The sequence below is a fragment of the Calonectris borealis genome, chromosome 2 (genome assembly GCF_964195595.1).
Source record: "Calonectris borealis chromosome 2, bCalBor7.hap1.2, whole genome shotgun sequence".
Taxonomy (NCBI): domain Eukaryota; kingdom Metazoa; phylum Chordata; class Aves; order Procellariiformes; family Procellariidae; genus Calonectris; species Calonectris borealis.
In genome coordinates this window covers 38659758-38675454 of record NC_134313.1, presented here as the reverse complement: position 1 = coordinate 38675454, position 15697 = coordinate 38659758, and the positions used below count along the sequence as shown (strand labels likewise).

At 37.8% G+C, this 15697-nt stretch overlaps 1 protein-coding gene across 1 annotated transcript in view; it reads left to right on the top strand.

Annotated features, from left to right (window-relative positions):
* Positions 1-5492, top strand: part of PREX2 (phosphatidylinositol-3,4,5-trisphosphate dependent Rac exchange factor 2) — a 194134-nt gene extending 188642 nt beyond the window's left edge. Inside the window, exon 40 of the mRNA XM_075141682.1 lies at positions 112-5492. Within this exon, the coding sequence (XP_074997783.1) occupies positions 112-157 (46 nt within the window). The 3' untranslated portion in view covers positions 158-5492. The remainder of the gene's footprint in view (positions 1-111) is intronic.
* The last annotated feature ends 10205 nt before the right edge of the window (positions 5493-15697 follow it).

Below are 15697 nucleotides of genomic sequence, written 5' to 3'. Positions count from 1 at the left end.
TGTTTTGCAGTGCAGGAAGATTTAGATTTAGTTTGTGTTCCTTAAATTTACCCATTTGAATAATGACCAAGCTCTCAGTAAAACAATTGCTTTGTTTTTTGTTGTTGCCAGATTATACAAGCTATGCCAGCCACCACCACCTGTTGGAGAAGAATGAGGAGAACTGCTCCAGAAAATAATCCAATAATGGCCTTTAGGATACTGGGACTATATGACAAAATCTAACGGCACTATAGCAGTATGTGCCTGGGGCTTTGATAAATAAAAAACCCTTTACTCAGGATAAAGAAAGAAATACCCTAAATATTCTCTATTGGCATTGAAAAATGACTTCCAAAAAGCATTTCTGGAATCTGTGTGCTCCGGCCTTACACCAAGAGAACAGGAATCTTTCTCGGGAATTTTACACTGGAATCAGGTTGTGTCTTGTTCAGCCACACGATAGGCATAGCCAGCAGCTTGAAAACAAATGTCTTGTTTAGAGAGAATGACTTCACTGGTACACTATACAGAATGTGTTCTTGTGGGAGGAATAAAAGCCTAGATAAACTAGGCCTGATAATGAGCATGCACTTCATATGGGGCCCTTTGCACTGATAATCCCTTTTTTTCTGTTGCCATCATAATTTCTCATAACAATGGCGTGACTGTTTCAAGGATGTAATGTAAGTGAGGTTTAAAGATGGAAAACTCATCTCAGAATTGTGTTTAATGGCTGCAGGCAGACTGCTGCTATGAACGTGTGCTTGGAATCAGTAAACTCAGCCATGTCTTAAGCAGTCTGTTGTCATACTCCTTTAGAAAGAATACCTATATGGCGTATGAATGGAAGGTTTGCCCTATTTTAGTTGCCATTATAACGAAGAAGAATGATCTATGATCTTCATCTATCATCTAACTACAATCTTGATCCGTAGTTAGACTGAATTTCAGACTCTGTCTAATGGATGTTTTACGTTATCGCGCCTGTGCGTTTCAGAGTTTTCCAGAGTTGTGTATATTCTTGTATAGTACTATACTAGCAAATCTACATAAGGTGAGGATGAGGCAGCATTGTTATGTTTAACTGGAAATGTCTGTGGTTTAAGTTGAAGCATAGTTTGGGGGTTTGATGTTTTATCCTACCATTTCCCGTATTTTGTCAGAATTGTTTTGTACAGCGTTTCAGTTCTTTAGAGTGATAATTGTTATAGATTTATTTTGAAATTGTACTGAGTATTTAGAGAGCCCAAGGAAAATGTATCTGTGTTTGGCTGTTCTTTTGGCCAAAGAATTTTCAGAGAAAATGCCCCCAAATGAGGTATATGAACACATTAAAAAAAAACCCTATATTCTGAAATAGTTCTACGTGTAGCAGTAGCTACGCATTCTATTAGAGCAGGACATATATTGTCTGAATAAAATTTATTTTTTGTACAACAGCGGCCTATAGTTATGCTATAGCAGTCAAACCTCACAACATAGTTGTTGCATATTATCTAATTATTTATGAAATCTTCAACAAATATATTAATCCACAATGAAATAAGTGAGAATTCAAAATGATCTGTACTCTTGCAGAGAGTGTTCTTTATATAGGATATCTAGGGGACTTGTTACTTTTCTCCAAAGGAGGAATTAGAGCTCCTGCCTTTTTCAGTATTCTTAATATTTTTACACAGACTTTAACTTTGCTAAGAAAATAAATATTTTTATATATCCACAGATATATATGCCTGCGCATATATGTGAACTTCAATACGTATATATTTATGTAGTCATATCAATTACTGGTCCAACCTTAAATATAGAATGTTTGCCTTAAACTGTGACAAAGACATGCAATAATGAACACTTCAGTAACAATTTCTTCTTTGTGCTTTGAATTTTACACTCTTTCATAGTTACTGGAAGCTGTGGGACTATAATCTTTTTGATTAGAAAAAAACAAAACAAAACCAGAAAACAAAGTTTTACTCTTTAGAAACTTACTCTTTTTGTCTAGGATAACCTAGTGCTTGTACATAAGAAAGAGTCACGATTTCTATAGTTGCTATTCCAGTCAGGATCTCATACTTTCGGATGTGTTTCATTCAGAGAGGCAGTACGGGCTAGGGTAATTCCCGCTCCAGGCAAAAGCACCAAAAATGTTTCAGTTTCTGCTTGTTCAGACATCAGGAGGACAGAGAAGCCGTAACATCCTCATGCCAAGGATGGTGCCGGTGTCAGCCCCGGCTGCGAGCTCGCATCTTCCTGTGAGATTTCCCCACAGGAGTTTTGTTTTTTCACTACGAGGCAAGTCAGCTGTCAGGTGCATGGAACTGCTAATTCTGTGTAATATAAAATAACCTAGAGGACAAAATCTGTTGCATGCACACACGTTATTGTAACTAGTCATCACTTTTTTTTATTGCATTGAAAATGGTAGGAGTGCAAATATGCCAAAATAGCTTCCTGTATAATATGGTAATTGTCTAATTCGTTTTGTTGTTGAAAGCATGGGGTAATAGACATTGGTAAACACCGAGGGACAAATAGTCACTGGACCAAATTCTTTAGCTATTGTTTCATGAGTGTGCATCAGAAATCTTGACCTCTTGTTTTTGAATCTAATTTTTGGTTCTTTATTCTTTTTTTCCCCCTCTAGAGGCAGTTTTCAAAAACTTATTCAGCACTATGAGCTTCATTGGTGACCCATACTGCAAAAAAACCTATCTATTTAACCTGGTATCAGAGGGGCTGAGAAACTTAAGCCCTGATTTTCTGGGATTACAGGTAGCATGTAAAGATAGGATTTCCAGAGGAAATTGGGCGTAAATGTCCCACAGACTGTCTATGGAAATTGGGTGCCCAATTTCTCAAAATTTCCTTCAAAAGTCGGTGTTCGCTTGAAACATTGTACAGCTTTTCAAACTGCTTTTCTTGTCCCTCTGTTTTCAGAGCACGCTGCACATTATAACACATCTGGCTTCTAATAACATTAGATTATTTAATCTAACATTTAAGCAGCCCATTCGTAAATTATAAATTTACACGTGTTCATTACGAGAGCTATTTATCTTGTTTGGTATATGTAGAGGATGTATTTGTTCCTTATGCAAGGTGCACTTGCAGAGTAAAAAAAATCCATTCTCATCACAGTATGTTTATCCTCTCATAAATTTTTAGACTTACAGATGACAAGAAGAGATGACCAAGAGTGATGATTTACAAGAACTGTAACACCCATAGCTTGTTAAATCTTTGTTTCTACAGCAACAGATTATGCAGCCTATTTTTATGACAAAGTGTTGTACTGGTTTAGGGAAAGCATTCTGTATGTAATTTTTACTTTTTCATCCAAGACAAGTGTAATTCTTCTGGGAATAAATTCAAGGATCTAGAGACATACATTGCCAAATACTGACTACCGTGATTCACTGGTAGTCTTGGGGGATGTATAGGAGATTTAACAGCTGGGAAGGGAGGGTTAAGGGCCAAGGGAGAGCTAAGTTTTCGTAGGGTTCATGCTTGGAGAAAACGTAAGATTTTGATTTTAAGGTAAGGCTGATGATGTTTGGCCTCTCTTTGTAACCATCATCTATGAATAATAGGATGCTAAACAGTCTTTAATCTATGAAATAAGTATTGATTCAGTCTAGTTCCCCAAATCCAATATTTCATAACATTTATTTTCCTTGTAGATTGTAAATGTAAATGAATACAAAAATGTATATATTCCAGTCTCAATTGTCAAACATTTTTGTGTTTAGGGATCCATTTTAAATATTCCTGCTATCAGCTGAACCAACGAACCAATTTTGTGTCCACTGAGAGAGTTGCAATCTTTAGTGGCTTTTTAGATAGTTTTCATTGGGTTTTAGCAAATGGATCAGGTTTTCAGGTTGTTTTTTATTTGTTTGTTTTAATGCAATCAATAGTGGTCAGAACTGCTTTTCTACTGTTTTAGAGCCAAAACAATTAAACTTAAGTTGATGAGGATTTATAGTAATCATACTTCATTTCATTTGGTAGAATCCCCTAATGGAAAAAAATAAACCAGTTTTATTGATCTGTTTTTACCCAGAGAAATTCACAAGCAAACAACAGTGATTTTTTGTTTTATTATTTCATCGTCAGATGTAGTATATACATATATTTAAGACAATTGCCTGAATGTGAGTATACACATCATGGTTAAGCGTGATGCTCAAAAAAGGAAAATATCTGTCATTTATTTTCATTTAAATTGTGAAATCAGTAACTGTAGTATATATACATATTGTTGCATACTCTTTACAGCTACTTCATGGATATGTCTGCCAGCATTTTACGCATATTTTGCACCATTTTTGTTTAACATTATGAAAAGAGGAGAGTTTCTCAAGCTAATGCATTGCCTTATGTATTTTATCTCTGTACTTGTTGATAAATGCAGGTAGTGCTTTTCTAATTGTACTCCAGCAGTACACTGGCATTGGTAAATTAGATGCACAGTACATACCTGTCTCAGGATACCTGGATTTTTCATCATTAGGTTTTGAAGTATAAAAAGATACTGAACTCATATTTTTGTATGCTGACAATTGTGTAGGGTTTTTTTATATACTGTATATATCAATCAAGTTTTCCTAAAGAAAATGTATTATTAGGAATGTTTCCCTTTTTCTGCTAGAAGACGTGGGTTTATGTTTTCTTGTTATGTATGTATAAATGAATATACAGCATGCACAGTTCCTGCAGATGTTAACACCGGCGAGAAATGTCAGATTGTCCAGAGGCCAATCAAGCAGTCCTATGTTCTTCTCCAGAAATAGCATCTCCACGCTAGAAATCCTATATGGCTAGAGTGGAACTACTTTAGAAATAACTTCTGCTTCAGTTTGAAAGCCCAATAGAGTGTTCAAAGTAGCTGGGACATTTCTGCAAGTACTTAGATTTGGACTTCCATGGGAATATCCACAACATCTTTTGTGGGGGTGTGCGTCCTATCTGTACCATGCACCAGATTTAAAAGACTAAGCAGCCTTATTAACTTTTTAACACCCTGTATATAGTGTACGTATTTGGTTATACTTGTGTTACACTTTAAAAATGAACTTAATTTCTGCATTGAGTATTGCACACGTTTGTCAAATGAAGAATATATTGTTTGTAACGTCTCATTAAGCACAAGAGAGCATTACTGCTTTGAAATATTATGTGTAAGTAAGCCATACACGGAATCTCTCAGTGAGCTTTTGTTTGAAAACAGTCAAACTAGCAGCACTGTGGGTAGTTGAGTTTGTTAGAAGTAACCTTTGGAATTTAATGTTAAATATTCCTTGAAACATGGATTTAAATTACTTTTCCCTTTTTTTGTAAAGTGCCTGTGTAGCATACTTTGAATCAGTTGCTATATTGATAATGGGTTAAACTAATACTGTGTACTTTTAGATCTATGGTTTATTTTTTTAGTCTACATATTAAAGACTGGAATGGTAACAATGTATTACAAAATGTCAGACAGCAATAAAACCATTCATAATATGGCCACTGCAAATCTCTTTATTTGTAAGCAAAAAATAAGTTGGGAGGGAGGGGTTGGGGGTCTTTAACCCTTTCAGGCTGCCCTAGGAGGCAGGAGAACAGAAATTAAACTTCTAGAAATAAATGTTTGTAATAAGAATCTCGTCTGAGAACCCAGGCCCAATCTAGGTTCATTGCTGACAATTAAAGTATATCTTTGTAAGCCGTGGAAAACTGAAGCCTGCGTGAGCAGTAGTCCCTGCCTTTGGGCAGCTGCATGTTGTGGAGGCTGGAGGAGACACAGGCGTGAAAATCCCTTTCTGGCCCCATGGTGCCATTACTGCCCCTCGAAGGTCCAAAACATCCACCATCCCCTTGTCTGACGACTGACGTGTGAAGCAGTCATCGTCTGTTTACTGCTGTGCACAAGGATAATCTGACGAGCATAATGTGGAGCGTTGCACTCTCTGTGCTAAACCACCGCCTATAAGCGACTGATCCTTTGGAGGGATTGGGAAGTAGCTCCTAGCTACTGCTGGGACGCCAGGGGGCTGAGGAGTTGCACTGAATGTTTCTTTCATAGGACTGAAAGCTGATGAAATACTAGACCTCGCTGAGCAATTGTCTCTATACGAAGGAAGTTCTGGTTTCTACACGGTTGTGATCAAGACCGAGAGGAACAGTGGAGGCAGGACCAAAAGCAGCTACAATGGTTTTGTAAAATCCCTTTTGTTTTCCATCTTCTGCTGGCAGGGAGGAGGGTGAGGATGAAAGTGTTTCTGGATAACTAGACTTCAAAAGATAGATTACTAATTTTTTTTTCTTCTGTCCTAAATATTCCTCTCTCCATAAGTTTGTGAAGGAAGGCAGCATGGAATGTCGGAGAAGTATTGAGAAGCAGAAATGACCAGGTGATTTCAAATATGGCCTGCTTTTCTACCATCATAAGTGAGGTTTCTTTTTTCGGTGCTCCTCATTTCTGTGGTCCTGACTTGCTGCCATGAATACATCAGAAATAAAAGAATTATTTTCTTGATCAATGTACACAACGGGAATAAATAGTGCTTTGAAACAACTTCTGAGAAAGATAGCAATTACACCATGGTAGCATTTGGGTGTCCAGTTATTTCTTATCTTTCACGAGAAAGTATTGCTATCAAATCATGGGTTGATTTGAAAGTCAAAATGTCTGCAAAGGGACTTGCTACACTTATATGTCAGAGGTCATATGAGGCACAGCGTGAGTCCACAATTCAAAAAAGATAATGTATCTTTGCCTCACATCAAAGTATGTGTCAGCTAATCTGTGAAAGTTAAGACACTTCCTTTTAAATGTTACTCATAAACTTACTTTTACTATGTATTTGATTGCCTTTTCTTTTTTATGGCTCGTTATGTCATGCAGAAACAGGATAGATGATGCTCATACTTTGCTTATACTAATGAAGTGGAATTGCTAACAATTATTTCATTCTTGCTTGTAGAAATCTTAATTCTCTGAAACTGCTTTCCCAGATAGTACTTGATTTTTTTTCCCCCCTCATTTCTGTATACATTTTCTTCTGTGGAGCCTCCAGGGTCCTGAGGGCACTAAAAGGCCCTAATTGCCCCAACCAGCCTCACCTCTGCACCCGCTGGCCATGGATCTGGGGCAGCATTTCAGCTTAGGCCTGGGCATCTCCGGTCTCCAGCCTCATCTTCTGGGTGGACTTTGAAACCTGGGTAGCTTTGCCTCTAGTCCCATCTTCTGCTGTTTCTGACTGGATTTTCTAGATGGACCCTGCACCTGATTCAATATTTTGCCTTGTCGGATCATCCCTGGACTGTCAGCAGAGCCTGTTGTTGTCCTGGTCCTGCCAGGGGAAGGCCACTGGGCTGTGTTCACCCACAGGTCCTGGCATGTCCTCCTTCAGGGAGCGGACCTGCTCTTGCTGCTCCCTGAGAGGAACATCCAGTGCTGGTACAGGTTCTGTCACATCCAACGTACTACTGGCTTGTGTTGCATTAAAGCAGATTAATGGATTAGAGTCGTGGGGGGGGGGGAAAATGCCCATTTCCAGTCACAAGACAGATGGGAGGCCTCTTCCATTGATTTTAGTCTTGGGACTAAGGGTAGCATCCAAAAATGCTCTATAGCCCTAATTTGGCAAAAAGATTTGAAAATGCATCTCCAGAACATGACAGGATGGGGGAAAAAAAGATATTCGTTACTGAAAAGGAGTGCAAGATAAGAGAAGTGCTAGGCAGTGTCAACACAGCAATGAAATGTCCTGAAGATTTGACTTCGGTTTTTCCAAGTATTTCGCACAGTTGGTATGTTATTAAACAACTGCATCCTTCATAGAAGACTCAATGTAAATTCTTACTATTTTGACTTACACCCAGAACTTTTTTAAAGCTCTAGGTTTTAGCTAGTCCTGTTTCGTTTTTGTTATTTAGATTTCTTCATCAGGGCACGAGGTATTTTAACATCTGGAATAAGTAATTGGTGTCTTTCCTTGTGAAGCATAACAGCTTTTAAAAGTAGGAGGAAATTGTACTGGATATATTCTGGGAGCATAATCAAATAAAAGGAACACCAATAGGTTTTGATTCTGCTTTCTTTTAAATGAATAACCAAATTTTCATCGACGACAGAGAGTGAATCCATAACACTGGGACTATTATGCCAGAACCAGACTAGCTTGAATGCTTGTCAACGTGTTTAGTTCACCTAATTAATGAAACTATTCATGTCTCAAGACAGAAAGCTTGACTGGAAATGAGAAGCAGACCACATGTAATCAATGGGGTTTTGTCATCAACCAGCCATACAGTAGGTCTAATCAAACCAATAACAGGGCATGATTGCAAGCAAATGAACATCAGTACTGCATTAACTAAAGTCAGTGCATCATCGCAAAAGTTAATGACAAAGTATCACCCAGATTAAGACAGAAATAATGTCTGATCCTCATCATGCTACCATGCTACTTGCTCGTATTGTAGTACATTTCAAAATATGTTGAGTGACAGCTGAATTCAAATTCAAGACAAAGTGAAGCTTGATTGAATGTTTAGCAATATATTAGATGCTGTTCCGAAATAGGAAAATACATAAAGCTTTTATGTATTAAGAAGTCGGGTAGGTGTTTGGAATTTTGATAGCACACCCTGGAAAATTGGTAGCTTGGGAAACATAGGGAAATAATTATAATCATGTGCCAATTTTAAAGGACATTTGTGGGCCTGATACAGACAGAACAGACAGGAGGCTTTCATTTCTGGAGTAGTTCCCATGACACCGAGATTGCATTAATATTTGCAACTGTAGTGTGGGACTAAACTACATTATCTGGATACTCATCACACAACAGTCATGAGAAGAAAGAGAATTTCTTTTAGTCTTAATCGTTATATTTAAAGAAACACAAATTGCCCACCTAATCATAGCTCCTATTTTTATTTCTAATGTGAGAAGTAATCCGTGTGTCTCTACTGTCCTCAGTAACAAAACAATGTGTTAAACGGGATTTTAAGACCTTTTCCTCTTTTTTTTTTTCCTCTTTCATTTAATAAACTCATTTATTCATAGCAGGTGAGATGCCTTTCAGAGGAACAGTAGAAGTTAAGATTCCAGTCACATTGATGTTACGAGCCTGTTGTGCCTTCAACACCTCTCTTGCAGGCCACAGCCTGTTTGGAGCTTCCTGCAGGAGCACTTGTCCTCAGGCAAAGAGAGGACTCTGAAGACGGAGGAGTGACCGAAGCGCTTTCTGTTGAGGCTGGTAAAAGTGCACCCTGTTTCCATTAGAGTTTAGCTATGATCTAAAGGAACTTATAATAAAAAATACAGTTCAGAGTAGTGAAAGTAGAATATGAGCCTTACTGATGGTCTTTCATATATCTGATTGCTAGAAAAACAGGAAACAGATATTCTGTACTAGTTAGAATAAAAGTGCTTATATAATGTTTTAATAATGTTAATGTTTTAATAATGTTAATGTTAATGTTTTAATAATGTTAATGTTTTAATAAAACTGCTTATATAATGTTTTAGAATGGTAATAAAGTTTGAATGAGAAGGGCAGAAAAAACAGTAGAAAGCCCTACTTTGTCCCTAGGTATCCTTAATATTTAAGTTTGCTTTAGGCCATATTAGATCAAAAGAATGAGGACATATCCCTCATTATAGTGAGGATTTCAATAAAATTCAAAGCAGTTCAAAATTTTCTCCAAAGAAGTAGAAAATTTTATATAAACTTTATATAAAACTTTATATAAACTTTATATAAACTTTATATAAACTTTATATTCTACGGTTCTTCCTCTCTCCAAGTCGTATTTTCCCTCTTTCCAAACACTAATAATCGCTGTGAACCTTCCTTAGAGCAGACTCAGTGGGGTGGCCAAAGAATAAACCAGCATGGAAAATGGACTCTGCTCATGTTCAAAGGAAAGAAAATCACAGGTGCTGAAGGCATTTCAAATGTGCTGAGCCACAACCATTTTCTGTTTCATTCAGCATTGGTCTGATGTATGTCACTGAGCAGGGCTGTTGGTGCAGAAATACAAGCTCTGCCAGATTATTTCAAAGTTGTGATACGTGGTAGGAGGTCTGCTTTGAACAAGGTGGGGTGAAATGGAAGAAATGTGATTCCCCTTCTTGTGAAATTTGCTGTTTGGGTCACATACAGGACTGTTCAAATATACTGCTGTAGGAAATAAGACTTTTTGTCGACCTGGATGTTAACAGTCAGTCTACTGAAAAATAATCTGCTATCTGCATCCTGAAGTGACAGTTGTGTAGCGTTTCAGCTACCGGATAGTAGCATGAAATGTGGGAGGACAGACCAGAGATGATGTTGAAGTTCCTCTGGCTTGCACTCTTGTTAGTCCAGTGCATCTTGTGCAGCTTCAGCAGGAGAGATAAAGAATTGCTCCTTTTCTAGAGCACAGCCAGGCCACTGGTGTGCAGTCCTGGGATAAGCACATTCAACCGTTTTCAGGTGGAGGAGACTATGATGTTTAGTTTGGACTAAAAACTTTTGATTGCCAGGCCAAAAAGTCTGAGAAGATTTGTATACCCTTTCAGCATGTGGCCCAGTCTCATGTGTGTTAGATGTTATAAACGCATGTGCTGTGGATCAGGCCTGCTTTGTTTCCAGATCCTGGAGGCACTTAGATGAGAGTTAGGCTCCAAACTATTTGCCTGTTCCATCAGCCCTAGGCATACCCAGAGCAGAGCTACGGTCGCTCAGGGGATTTTTCAGGCAGAAGGGAGGCATCTGGAGAGTTTAGGCAGACTCACAAGCCATTTTGAGTAACATCTTTGGACTTAATGATTGACATCCTGGTATAGATACTAAAGTTGTAGTTATCTAAAAGTAAAATCAGAAATTATGCCATATTTTTCAAGAGTGACTTGGGGCTGGGTTATCGGAAAATATATATATTCAACTGGCGTTAAGATATGGATCGAAGGAACTAATCCGGCTTTAGACTTGGACTCTGACATGCAACCTGGCTTCTATTCATTTAGTCACTGGTGTCAACAAATGCTAAGTGTCCAGGTATATCAATCACTTCTGAGAACAGAACTAATGCTCCTGTTCCATTAGCCAGCTCTGATAATTTTACAGTGAACACCTAAGTTCTTCTGACTTACGGCAAGAAAAGTCTTAAATCCCTTTTATGAGATATTTGCATTTGGATGCCTAATCACAAAGACAACCACTTATTAAGACTTCTAAAGCCTAGTCCAAATAATTTCCATGGTGGTTAGGCATCAAAACGCTTTTGAAAATTCCACCAGGCTATCTGCACCATTTGTAAAGAGGTAGCTTTAAGAGTCTCATCTAGATGCATATAAAATGTAAGATGAAGGAGATAATATTAATGGTGTCATAAACTTCCTTCAGAATGGAAGTCCAATGAAATACCAATTCTTATAAACGAATTCGATCTTTCATTTATGATTTTCCAGTCATAAGAGCAGTGCACATTTTTTTCATACTCACATGAAGTTCCAGTATTTAATATTGTCAAAGCAACAGCCTTTCACTTGTAGTCCAATTCACTATGTATTTGTCTAATTTGGCTTGAGTCACTGCTGTAGAGACCTTTCCCCGTAACTGCCAGTCCCAGTGTACGGCAAGTTATATTTAAATTCTTACTGGCAAAATGATCAGTTATTCAGAGATTCTGGCTTATATTCAGAGCTTCCTCTTCTCTAACCTCCTTTCAAAATGTCCTTGAATATATAAATGTCTCAGCTAACCACCTAATGACAGGCTCTCTGGCTGGCTCCCACCCACTGTGAACCCTATTACTCGTATTGTATTTGTACCACCACAGCTTCCCAGGTATCTCAACTACCCAAAGATTTTTAAAAATTGTACATAATCTGGAAGATCAGAACTCAAGTAAGTCAGTGTTTCTGTTGAAAGAGCAGAGATAGAACTAATCCCCAACAAGTATTCTCTGAGGATAATGAAAGGCACCATAATAATCTTAAAGGATTGTTATCCTGTCATCATATTCATGCTGTTGTTCAATCCTCTAGATACCACACCATTCTTAGATCCATGTGGAAATGTTATGTATACTCTCCCTGTCCTACTGCAGGATTGTAACTAAGTTAGGAAAGGAAGATACTTCATGATCATGGCAAGGACTTAAGAAGTCTCGGATCAGTTTCCAGTCACTACATTTACTTAAGGTAAATACTTAATGCATGGAATCTTTTCTGCTTCAACATCTGTAAAATGTGAATAATACTATTCCTTCAACCTTTAAGGTCTTTCTGTTTCTGTTCTCTCTTTCTGTATATAAAAGCATGCAAACGCTGCTTACAAGCATCTGTATCCCAGTTTTTGATGCTCTTAATGCCAACAAACCTTTAAAGTCATGGTATTTGCATCAGTAAAATTCCATAGTCAACTGCCTGCCTGCCTGCCTGCCTGCCTGCCTGCTTTGGGCATCCCCAAAACTACGTAAGTCTCTATCGTTATCTAGTAAATGATTTAACCTCTTTGGAAACACAAAGTAGATATTCTCCTGCGTATTTCGCTAGCAGGAGTTTTCTTAAATGCAAATGTCAGATCAGAGCTCACACATAACCTTGAGTGAGGTGGTATAGCCAGGTCATCCTCCTACAGACAGGGAGTCCAGCCCACCTCTGTTTATTGATTTTATTAGCAGCAAAGCACTATATACAGTTACATGAAAGTGGGAGAGGAAGATCCGTGTCCTCTGGATTTCTGGAGGATTGATAACTTTTCAGAAGCACCAACTGAGAGAGGGTGCACTGCTGAATCATTCAGTTCTTCTTGCAGAGGCTTCCAGGAACAGCTGAACCCTAATTATTTCACCACATAACAATAGATTATTCCTATAATAAGGGCTTACATGGCCAGACATGCCAAGTCAGGCCCTTGTCAATACTCTTCAGGCTAACTATTAGGATGGTATTTATTCTGAAGCTATCAAAAGAGAAGATATACAATTTGCTGAGCCTATAATTCTGCTGGTGATAATTAGCTCTGCTTTGCCCTAAATGTTCTAACAAATGGATTGTTTACAAAGAAATATATTCATCAATATTTCTGTATTCTGCCTACATAGTGAGCAAGACAAGTAAAGTTTTACATCAGTGTATTAATTATTTAGCATGTTCTCATTCTCTAAGCCTACAGAATCTTTCTTGCTCAAGTGCCTCCAAATTACCTAACTCGGTGAGGAAGAAGAGAGCAGCTGAGGAGGAGGGGGAGATAAGCAACCTGGTAAGATCAGTAAGTTCTTTAGATAGAGGCCGTGCTCAAAAGCCAGTAACATTAATGGCAAAACCTCTTTTGGCCTCAGGTGGCTTTGAAGGAGCCTTCATTTGAATGAGAAGATGAGAGAAAGCTCTCTCACTCCTACAGATGAAACCAAAAGAATGGTCAGAATGGCAGTATAAAACATTTCAAAGTTGAGTTCTCACATTATGTGGGGGTTGAAAGCTGGGCAAGTACACAGAGCATTGTATATTCAGGAAAAATACAGACTCTAATCTATGATGTACATGGAGGAAAAACAACTATGGAAGAATTAGAGCAACAGATTCATCCTTGATATATCCATAGATTTGAATAGGTTTTGGATTGCATTCAGGGTGATTTTTTTTCTTCATAAAATTCGCTCAGATAATGACATAACTTTGTAGTCGTCTTATGACTTGGGCTGAGTAAGTTGTATAAATTGTAATTTTGTAATTCTGCAAAGAAGGATACGGAGGCTTTAGCCATTGATATTGCTCAGAAGCTATATTAAACATACATAGTTGATTGCCATAATGTTGTTAATGCTGAAGGGGTTTCTGAGAGCAGGATCACACCTACGATCATAAGAGAAGAAAATGTGTTTCAGAATTTCTGCCATTTTTTGTTGGTGGCAAGAGCCCTTGAGGATGCTTAATGTGCAGAAGCATCTTCCAGGCTCAGGTGGCTAAGCTGACAGTGGTTTAAATTTAGATTTGATTGAACCTTAGAGTGCATGATTGCTTTAATTTGTTTGTAAAAAATGTCTCTAGGACGTGTACCTGGAACAAACATTCTTTCTGCTTTTTACTTATTTAGGGTTCTTTAGATGCACACTGTGTGTGTGTGTGTATAAAAGTTGTGAAACAGGGAAAAAAAGTTTCATATTGCATCCCAAAGAAAGATTATTCAGGATAGGAATCAGTAAAAGGACTATATTGTCAATATGCATTTGCTTTTATGTCACTGCAGAATACTTACTGGGAAAGTAATGCATTAATGCATTAGTTACCTCTTAATTTCCAAAATGAATTAAAAAAAAGTCCAGAGACTGTAAATGTGATGTTCTTAGGACTGTTTAACTTCATTCTTCCTGAAATCTCCTTGACGTGGCTGTTTGGTATCCAAAGAAAGAACAATTTGGCAATTAATTTTCAACAGTCCTTCAGAACTTGCAGTGAGAAAAGTGAGGTAGAGGAAACAATATATTTGTAAAACATAAACAAAACATAAACAAAACCACCCCAAGCCCTCCCCCCCAACACTTAGGTAGAAAATTCTGTATGGTTGGATTACAGTAAGCAAAAGCAAATGAAGCACCATAGAAATGTGAAGAACAGGGAGCTTCTGTGTACTGAATGAAACTTTAACTCCAGGAAGAGGGGGGGGGTCTGCTTTGCTGATACGTTTTCTTTTCTTTTTTCCCACTGGAATTTATGCAACACCAAATAGCTTTATCTGCTGTGGAAAAAAAACCTAATTTTTTTTTTCAGTGATAAAGAAGATATTAAGAATCTCCTTAGGAGAGAAGGACTATTAAGTACTGAAAAACTTGAATTACTAAGTACCTGGGACTGAAATCACTAAAATTGTATGTAGGACTGGTATTGATCATTTAGAGTGAATTCCTGTATATTTTTAGTGAATCATTTAAAATATCAGGGGTCACCCCTCCTAGGAAAAAAATTAAAGCAGCTTTTTCATTGTATTTTCAAAATTCTCAGACGTGTCTGCTCCTACAGATTCTACTCTCCGAAGGATGTTTCAGGGCTCAAACCTCAAGCTTAAATTAAAACAAACACAGGGATAAAAATCTACTTCTTACCGTTTTTCATTTCAATAGTTGCAAAAGGTAGTTATTCCAATGGATTCAGCTGAGCTGTCACATCTCCTTATCCCTAGAGGAGGTTGGAGGGAACCATGTTCAATTAAGTGGTGCTAGCTTAAGTGTCTTGCTACCTATCTCAGAAACAACTCAGGGCTGGCATTTTATAAGCTGTGAAAAGGTTGAAAAATCATTGTGACTTGTCAGCTGAGAAGACCTGCTAAGCAATTACATAAAGCTGTAAGATGAAAAGTGCATCGATTGTTCCAGTTTTTCAGACTCCATTTGGGGGTGTCTTCTAGAGCTGAACATTGGTTAATGAAAACTAGAGCTTTGTTCTTTGCAGTAGGGACAGCTATGTACATCTGAATTAGATTGGTGTTATTGCCTTTGGAAAGGAAAAAGAAAAGAGTGCATTTGGAGCCTGAGTATACTAGAAATTTGCTGGTCCAGTGGTTCCAGAGGCATAAACATCATCCTTATATGGCTCTGCCTCTTGTGCTGTTTGTAGTATAAATGTTAGCAAAGATATTTCTACTTGGCTGTATTGAAACAGTGGAGGACGGGGTAGTTCGTTTAAGACTAGGTGTGTTTGGCTCTGACTCACTAATGTCTCAAGTAGCTCCAA